The following is a 10103-nucleotide window of genomic DNA, read 5'->3' as shown; positions in this document are numbered from 1 at the left end:
TCAAAAACTTCAGGCATGGTGTCAAGCTGACACTTTTGGAACTCAATGAAAAAAAGGTTCGTAAGACAATTTTCAGTCACGTTTTTTTTTTTTTTTTTTTTTTTTTTTTTTTTTTTAATGCCTTAAGGGGAATAAAAACACTCAGGAAATAAATCTTGATTAAGGATCTCATAATTCATGCATGAAAGGGTTAAAAACATAAAAAATAACAAGTTAAACGTATTCGTGTCAGCTGTTCACCTCCAGTGGCTGTTCTGCCTGTTGTAATACCTCAGCCCATCCACTAGAGGCCGCTGCACCCTCAGATGTTACCCATCATATCAGAACCGGGTTGACATTAAACCGTTCATTCTTGTCTATAATAACATTAACTTTATGTTAGCGTTAGCATGCGGTCCTCTGGTGTACAGCTAAGTGATGTTTTACTTTCATGTGTTTATCTGCTGTTGTCTTCAGTGTTTGGTACATTTCAGGTCAATGAGGGGAAAAGATCCGTTTATCTCCACACCTCGTCGGAGGGTGTGTGTGTGTGTGTGTGTGTGTGTGTGTGTGTGTGTGTGTGTGTGTGTGTGTGTGTGTGTGTGTGAGGAGGACAAATCTAGGAAGTACTGTTAGCATAACTTTTCGACCGGGACGACGTGGAGACGTTAATCCTCATTTTCTCAAAACTGTAAAGTACACGGGAAATATCGTGGCGGAACTTCTGGGAAATTACTTTGTTTTGGATTCAGAGTTCACAGTTTCCTGGTGCACCTTTTTTCCTGGAAGCACAGGTTGTTGTTTTTTTTTCTGTCCTAAAGTTGTGAAATTGGAGTAACGTTAAGAAGCGTGGCAAAGTTTTCCTCCTTGCTGTCAGTAAGGTTTCGCCTGACGAAGATGAAATGAGTGGATTTCTTTGATAGGTGAGGCTTATTTTCACTACTTGATTGTTTTAAATCACTTTTAAATGGTCAGACATTGTTATTTAAGTGGAAAACTGTCACCTGTTGGTAAAAGTATGCGGGAATATTTGTTAAGGATGGTGGGAAATGTGGATTCGTGTGGTGACAGGTTAAACCAGGCAAAGGAACATGCATGTTTGTTGTCATTTTGCCAAGTTTTGATGCTAGATAAAAGTGTAAGCCCCCCCCCCAAAAAAAATACATGTGTAAAATGTTTTTGGGCTTAAGTCTAGATTAACATGTACTTAAATCTTAAATTCCTCTTTTCTGTGTTAAGGTGATATTTAGTATTTTTCTTTGTATTTCTACTACAGTGGATGCTTACAGAGAGTTGGGGCAGTAAGTTATGCTAAAGTTTGCCTCTGTCTATCAGAATGAGTGCTACAGATGGAGCTGGGGTCCCTGAACATGATGCAGAGGTCTGTGTCGTGCAGATCTACCCCAGACCAGAGCTGCAGAGGGTTGCGTACTGTCCCTTGCAGGTCAGCGCCGAGGACACTGCAAAGACGGTCATCCAGAACACTGTGATCACCCTGGGCTTGCCACCCAACTGTGCATACAGTCTGCTGGAGGTGACGGAGTACGATGGGAGGAGAAGATGCTGAATGATACAGACTGCCCTTTGGAGCGAGTCCTTCTTTGGCCCCCAGAAGCCCAGAAGTGGCACCCAAGAAGCCATGGCTACTACTTTATCATACAGCAGCAGGTCCACCAAGGAGGAAACCAGGAAGAAACCAGTGGAGAGGACTACGATGACCTGTGTGACCTCCCCTCTGTAACTGAGGACAGTATTCTGGAGGCTTTGAGCCAGCGCTTCTACAAGTTCAAAATCTACACTTACGCAAGCAACATCCTCATTGCTGTCAACCCCAATAAGTGCCTACCTGTGTACTACAACCCCAAGTATGTAAAGAAGTACGAGAACCAGCCGCTGGGTAAAGAAAGCCCTCACATATTTGCCATAGCCGATGTGGCCTTCCGCACCATGCTGAACAGGCAGGCCAACCAGTGTATTGTGATTTCTGGAGAGAGTGCATCAGGGAAGACTGAAAGCAGTAGTTATCTCATCCACTGCCTCACTGCCCTCAGCCAGAAGACGTACTCTGGAGGGCTGGAACGGACCATCCTGGGGGCTGGACCTGTGCTTGAGGTAGGTCTCGGTGATGTGACGCTGGATGCAAATACCACTGGCACCCATTACTGTTATAACTGTCCACACAGAATAGAAAATACAAGTGTGAAGTGTGTTCTTTATTTACTTTGCAGTGACTCATCGTAGGCGTCAGGTGTTAAATTAGTTTACTATTTGTAGATGTAGCTGTGATAAATAGAAATGGGGGGAAAAGCCCAACAGTATAAGCACATTATGAGTCTAACTAAAAGAAAGAAGGCTGATTACAAATATTTGGAACAGATCTACTTTTACAATAAAAGTACATTTTGAGTTGCACACTGATATGTAGCATAACACAAATTCCAATACATGACTTTGTGAGATCAGACAAGTTTACAGCATTGTCTTAAACACAACAAAAGACAGGAGCTCCCAGCAATGGTTCTCCTAAAGTTAACTGAAAATTTGAATAAAAATGAAAATATCATATGGGTCCTCTCAATTCAACATAATTAGAGATGGAGAAAGAGTAGCAACAGAATGGTGACATGAGACAGACGACAGGCTTCAATCCAAGTGCCTTATAAGTTTTAACCAAATACACAGAAAATTGACAAAAGACTATGACATGTATATCTACTTTCATTCATTGCTGTTGTGAGAATATTAAGAGTTGCTGTTTAAGAGCTGGTTTTAAGTTTTGCCTCCTGACCTGAACTGATTTTCTGGCTCATATAATGTTGTTTCAAAGTCTTTAACAATCTGTCAAAGCCTTTGTCTTACATTAGTCTCTTCATACATGGTGATGAGATAGATAGATAGATAGATAGATAGATAGATAGATAGATAGATAGATAGATAGATAGATAGATAGATAGATAGATAGATAGATAGATAGATAGATACTGTATTGATCCTTTGCAAGAAATGGTTTGGTTACGACAGCAGCAAAAAAAAAAAACCCACACTGACCCATCCCAACCAATTTGTTGTTGTTTCCATCTAATATGACATTTCCTTTAGTCTCTTAATCTGTTTCCATTACTCATATTCACATGTGCCTTTCATCAATTTCCCAATCTTTCCACTTCCTCAAACTATTACAAATGTTTTGCAATATTTCCAGTTCTTTTCAGTTGTTTCCACTGTTTGCTCCTGAGAAAATTAAAAATGTGAATAAACCACTGAATAGAAATGTCTAATATGAAGCAGTACTTAAATATGTATTAATTAATACACTATCAAGCAGATAGACCACTTATATATATATCACTATAAATAAAAAAAAAAACATACTTTGAACTTTGTTGTAATACTGGATGAAAAATGTTTATACTGTCATTTCAAGATGCAGGATTTGAAAACCTCAAAATGTTTCCGTTACAACAGAATAATAAAAGTTGCCATCAATAATGCATCAGGGTTGTGCATTGCTAGATTTTAAGAGGGATGAGAGTGCTTGGTTAAACCAACAGTCTGACAAACTGACTTGGTGTTACCTGTGTCATCCTGACCTCATAGAATTACAGTAATGCAGCTTTTCTGAGCAACAGTTTGTATTTTCCTGTTTTTTGTGTGTGTCTGTCAGTGACTCCAACCCAAACTACACTTAAAAAGAGCCTACTCTTTATATTGTGCCACCTGTTCAAAAAAAGAGAAAGTGACACATTTTAGAAACCTACGCAGCCCCTTTGATGACGTGAGAAAAAAAAAGCGTTTGCGTGAGTTAGTGATGCGTGACTGAAAGACAGTTTATCTACAAGATTGCTGTATAGCGTAGCACACCGATTTGATGCTCTTACAAACATGGAACACCTCAATTTGATTTCATTTTATTTTCACCTTGGTATGAACTACTGTGATATAGTTCAAACACTTGAGGTAGTGCATGGAGTTTTAGTATGGGGCATTAGTAATTAGTAATTACTTATCTCATGACCATGCAGTAATATTTTTTTCCTTATGTCACCAAAGGGGCTCTGAGAATATGTAGATCTAACAGTGCCATGGTTTCTCACTTCCTGTAATAAAAGCATCTGTGTGATCAGTGTGACCACAAAATGGGACCTGTTGTAGTTGTCTCATCTGTGTTCTGGTCCAGAAAACTGAACAAAAAGACTGACTTTAATCAGGTGAGATAATCCTGTAATATCTGTTTTTAATGATATGAGGGGCATTTTTTGTACTTTATGGTTTGTAAGGTTGTAGATGGATCAAAAGCTACATTTGAGCTTCAGCTCAGGCTACACGGCTGCTAAACAGCAGCTCAGCTAGGAGGTAGCTGGGAACCTGCAGCCTGACTTTCAGTTTTTATAATTGTATTTATTTATTTAGTGTTTTTATTTTACAGTTGGAAGGCTAGGGCTATTTATTGTTAAGTATTTTTTAGTGTTGCTGTGATTGTTATTGTTATTTGGTTGTTATTTATTTTTTAATATTGGGCGGAGAGAGAGCCAGGGCAAACTGTGTTTCATTGCCATGGTACTTGTACCTGAGCACACATGACAAATAAACTTGAAACATGTGATAAATGTTGTAACTATTTCAGTTTCAGTCTCAGTCACTGAGGTTAAAGGGTCTCTATGTTGGCTGTCACATTAATGTTGTGGTGCTGCAGTAGCTATCAGTGAGTTACAGGATGACACATTTACTCACATTTCCCGGTGACATATTCTGTCTGGTTAATTTGTCAGGCTGTCAGATTATGCATGTGTAAATGATATGTGATGTAAAAGTAGGTTAAACACTTTGGGGGGAATACCCACCTTCTTGGAACCTGCAAATCAGTCTTTACTTAGGAATATACTTAAGTTTTTAGTGTTCAAAGTCTGACTGGATCAGTACAAGGAAGCAGCCTCATGACATGGTTTCACTTCATCTACAGTGCTACAAAACCATAAGCTTTCATGTATGACATTTCCAGACATAACAATGTATCACATAACTGTTCCAATTGCAACACAACAGGATTTTGAAGCTACGTTCAGTAAAAGAGAACTGAACCTGATGTCTATGGATTGAACATAAAAACTATTAATCCATTTAAACTTTGAAGGAAATAAGAAAACACTAAACTCAAAATAAGAACATTTACTTTTCACCAGTGTTCAAATCAGTTTTCATTGCCACCAAAAGAAGTCGAAACATTATGGATCTACTCTCCAGTTTCATTTTATTGCATGTCTTACATTCTTTTTCTCTTATTGCATCTTCTATGTAATTGTCATCATGTTACAGCTTTTATTGTCATTTTCATCATGTGGTTTTTACATTGTTTTTTTTTTGGGTTTTTTTGTCGTGTAATTTTCACCAGTGTAAATACCAAGGAATAGTCTTTTCTCTGTGTGTTATTGTGCTGTTCATTTTAGGTTGAAAGCAGTCTTGAAGTTGGAAAGATGCTTCAACATTTAATGAAATAACAAATACTTGTTTTAAAAATGTAGGAAGTCAAAGTGAAAGATTAGAGATATCTGCAAACTGTACCTAGAATCGTGTTTTATCAACACATCGGTACAGCAGCTGACCTTTTTCACAAAGGATTGTGATCTACTTTGTTACTGATCACACACCCACTTCTACACAATCCCAAGGGACTGTCTTTTCATGGAACTGCATATAGATTCTTCTGTCTCTGAACAAGTCTGACAAGTTTTTCTCTGAAATAAGCAACAGCTTAAGTATTTTTTTTTTTAACTGTTAACCGATCCACCTCATACTTTGTTGTGCTCTTTTACAGAGGTAGAGGTTTAGCTTAAGGAGAAAAGGGCTTTTGTTATGGTGTGATTTGACTGAATAAGGAGCAGCGTTAGTGAGGACTGAGATGTCATGCCACAACAGTGAGCCTGTCTTTGACCAAAGCTGAATATTATGGGAGACCTATTAATATATGTTCTAAAATAAAGAATTTCGCCTGAGGTTTATTTGGGTTTATAATTCTGTAGTTGCTGCAAAATGCTTCCAACCATCTTGAGTGTTTCTTTCTTCCTTCCTTCCTTTTTTTTTATTGTAAATCCTAAAAGCATGACTTCCTTTTCTTTCCCTCATGCTATTATCTCATTTGAAAAGCAGAAGGATGACACCTTGTTTTCATTTCGCCCACTACAACAGCAGCAAAGGATATCAAATGATGGTCGGTCTCTGAAATATGTAAACATTGGTAAATAATTAATTTTTTTTTTGTCTTTAACCAACTGAGCAGTTGTTGTGGGATTTTTAAAAAAAAAATTTTTTCAGCGTCGGGTGGAGGTGATCGCAAAGCTCTAAAGCTCCACAGGTTGGAATGTGCAGGGCGTTGTCATGTAGGGAACACCATAGAGAGAGAAAAGAAACAGGAACGTGTCAGAACAGGCTCAGCCAGGTCTGCTGGCGAAGCAGCACATCAAAGTAGAAATCAGCTCTTTTTCTTTCTCTTTATGCCTAATTCAGTTCTCATGTTCAATACTGTCTCAATCTTCAAAGTCTGCATGAGGCAGTCTTTACATTAACTCATTGTCAGTATTTGCAGACCACAACAACTGCATCTTTTTTAGATCTATAGTGATTAGTTGATTCCTTTAAACAAAAAAATCTTAGTGTTTTGCACGTTGCAGCTTCTTAAAAATGAAGATTTGATGCCACTAAACTAGCGGTTCCCAAACCTTTTCAGAACCAAAAGGGAATTCTGTTGTCCATACATACAATGCATTTTATACTGACTTGTATCACTAAATCCACATAAGGAATGAGTCAGTTTGGAATATCAGAAAGTCAACTGCAGCTAAAACTGATGAGAAAAAACACACTAATTATCAAAAAAATCCATGAACAAACAAGCATGATTGATGTACTTTTCTGCTGTCAAAAGAGCATCTTTGCTTTGTTTTGTTTTGACACTGAATTACTTTTAGTCTGTCTTACTTAGTACTCTATTCTGCATTTTTGAATGGCTTTGGTTAGGTCAGGGTTTAGAAACTTGTCTTCCTGTTTTCAATTTCAACATCAAACATGTGATGAAGAGTGAAGGAATCCCCAAAGTCACAATGAGCATTATGTTAGCTAGAAATTGATCACTGAGCTGAACAGACCAGTGCAGAAAAAATGCCTTTTCTATTTTAATAAGGAAAATGAAAGTATTTTGTCAATTTGAGGCCCAATAAAAAGGCTAAGTTTGAGAAACACAGCACTAAATTAAATGTCCTTGCATTTTGGATTTTTGGTTGAATAAAAAAGAAAATACAGTATTATCAGGTACTATAAAATAACCTAATCCATAGAATAATTAAGCATGTCCTTGTTGCAATTCTAATCTGTTTTGTATATTAGTGGTTTTAGGAAGCATAGTATCACCCATTGGTTTCTGACCTGTTGACATTTTGGAGTCAGAGGTAGCTATATTTGGACAAAGGGGGTGGAGCTATGGCAGTATTCAGTAAGTGCTAACTTACTAAAAATAATAAATGTCTTCAATCATTGTGGAACACAGTCATTTTACAGTCTTGTTAGTAGAACTTATGGACCATAGCTACAATGGAGCTATAAGTCAGGTAAAAAAAAAAAAACATTCTGAAAGCCAGGCTGCAGGTGAACAAGTTGTTATTCTAACCTGTCAAACAAAGGGTAGATACAGCAGATATCAAAGCCTCCATTTGACTGGAAACCTGGTTAATTAAAATTAAAGATGGACCAACAAATCACTTTATAAAAGGATACAAATAAAACAGATGAGAATTGAATGAATGAGTCCTAGAAAATAAATAGCTGATGTAGAGTGAAGTTCAGTGCAAGTCTATTGGAGCCAGGGCTTTTCAAGCAACCCCTAGTGAATGTCATACTTTAGGGCTTCATTTTGGAGTTGAGGTCTTCGTCCCTTGGTTTTGCACCATTGTAAATGGCCTTGTGATGGTATTTTGTGTGGTTTGTAAGTGTAAAATACATAGATGTAAAATGTCTGACTTTTGAGAATGTAAAACAAGTTTTGGTTTTTATAGTAAGTCACATACCACAGGAAAATGCCATTGGAAATTCTCTGAGGGCAAATTCCTCCTGATGACATATTTGACAATGGATAGGTGCTGCCTTCACCCAGTGTTCAATTTCGTTTCTCTGATGAAGAATTCGTTCAGCCAGGCCATTTCATGATGATCATTTTCCTTCAGAGGATTCAGTTTCTCAGTTGAGACATGGCAAACACCTGTTTTTCTTTCTCTGCTACATACCAACTTCCCCCATGTCTTTCATCTTTGCGCTGCTGCTATCTAAGTTTGTATGCCCACTTGTTTGTGTGTTAGAGAATGAAGTGAAAAATGTATTTACAGAGCTGTGTTGAGGAGGGGATGTTCCACTGTTTCCACGCTTTATGTGCACTTGACTGAATACTGTGAAAAGCTGATTCACTCACTGTCTGCAGACTGCGTGGCCTGTTAAGACACGACCCTCAGCATAGCTCACACTGGAATGAAGTAGAATGACACCTTTATAGGCCGGCGAGGTCTTTGGAATGGGAGACATTAGTATGCCAGAGACCATGTCATTATTGTTAGGTTTATTTTGTGCAAAGGTCCAGCGTGTTAAGATTCAGGGGATTTAGAAAGATGTAGAACCATTCATTCATTCATTTCCCGAACTGCTTAATTCTCAAGAGGCAGGGATGGAGCCCATCCTGGCTACAAATAGGTGAAGGTTGGGTACACCCTAGACGTGTGAGACATGCCAGTTCATTGCAGGGCTAAGATCATATGAGACTAAAATATTCATAACTATGTTTTCATTAATATATAATCACACAAAAATAGGAATACTTGTGTATTTATTACTTTTGACTTAGCCATTTCTGTCTGTGATGAGGCTGTTCATAGAGACCGCCATGTTTCTCCCATACATGGACTTCCTCTTTTTTGTTTTTCCATGGACAAGAGTTAATACACACTGAAATCGGGCTAAAAACATCAGAATATGAAAATGCATACCTGAAAATTAGGGGTGTAACGGTGCACTCATTTGTACTGAACCGTTTCTTTTCAGGGTCTTTGATTAAATACAGAGGTGGGGTCCCCTATATATAGTCTGCAGTGCTGCTGCTGAATTGTCTGTGCCACTGCAAAAAAAAAAAAACAAAAACACTTTTTTCTGAGGCTGGGGCGCTGATGGGGGTGGGGGTAAACATGGCCACTGAGAGTATAACTATAACAGGCACAGAAGCCGAGTCGGATGTTTGAAACATGTTAAGTTTCACTTTAGGTTTTCAGTAGTTATGGAGTGCACCCCCCATAACCGCCCTTCCCTGGTTCACGTTCAGTGGCTGCTCTCAATTCAGTGACTGTTGCAGGTCTCATAGCGTAGACTTTGTCATTTAGGTATCCCCATACAAAAAAGTCTAGTGGTGTGAGGTCTGGTGAACTTGCCAAACAGGTGGATTGGATGGAGGGGTTTCGTTGAATACCCTCCGCATTCACCAGACCTAACACCACTAGACTTTTTTTTATGTGGATACCTAAAAGACAAAGTCTATGCTATGAGACCTGCAACAGTCGCTGAATTGAGAGCAGCCACTGAACGTAAATGCATGCGAATACTAAGGGAATTGTTTTATGATGTGTGCGATTCCATTGCTTCATGTTGTCAGCAGTGTCTGGACCAGAACAGACGTCAGTTTGAGAACATGCGGTGACAAAACAATAAAATGATGTTTGTAAATTCTACTACATTTTGAAAATTAAATGAATTTTAATAAACACCTGCTTTACAATTATTTAAAGTGTATAAACATTTTTGGGACACCCTGTGTGTGTGTATATATATATATATATATATATATATATATATATATATATATATATATATATATATATATACAGTACAGGCCAAAAGTTTGGACACACCTTCTCATTCTTCGCATTTTCTTTATTTTCATGACTATTTACATTGTAGATTCTCACTGAAGGCATCAAAACTATGAATGAACACATGTGGAATTATGTACTTTACAAAAAAGTGTGAAATAACTGAAAACATCTCTTATATTCTAGTTTCTTCAAAGTAGCCACCCTTAGCTCTGATGACTGCCTTGCACA

At 38.0% G+C, this 10103-nt stretch overlaps 1 protein-coding gene across 1 annotated transcript in view; it reads left to right on the top strand.

Annotated features, from left to right (window-relative positions):
* The first annotated feature begins 606 nt into the window (after positions 1 to 606).
* LOC115437903 (unconventional myosin-IXb-like) overlaps positions 607 to 10103 on the top strand; it is a 52839-nt gene continuing 43342 nt past the window's right edge. The window contains 3 exon segments of the mRNA XM_030161291.1: positions 607 to 902; positions 1256 to 1529; positions 1532 to 2091. Coding sequence (XP_030017151.1) covers positions 1316 to 1529; positions 1532 to 2091 — 774 coding nt within the window. The 5' untranslated portion in view covers positions 607 to 902; positions 1256 to 1315.

The sequence above is a fragment of the Sphaeramia orbicularis genome, chromosome 17 (genome assembly GCF_902148855.1).
Source record: "Sphaeramia orbicularis chromosome 17, fSphaOr1.1, whole genome shotgun sequence".
NCBI classification, from domain to species: Eukaryota; Metazoa; Chordata; class Actinopteri; order Kurtiformes; family Apogonidae; genus Sphaeramia; species Sphaeramia orbicularis.
Note: the sequence above shows the minus strand (reverse complement) of the source record. Positions and strands in the feature narration are given on the sequence as shown.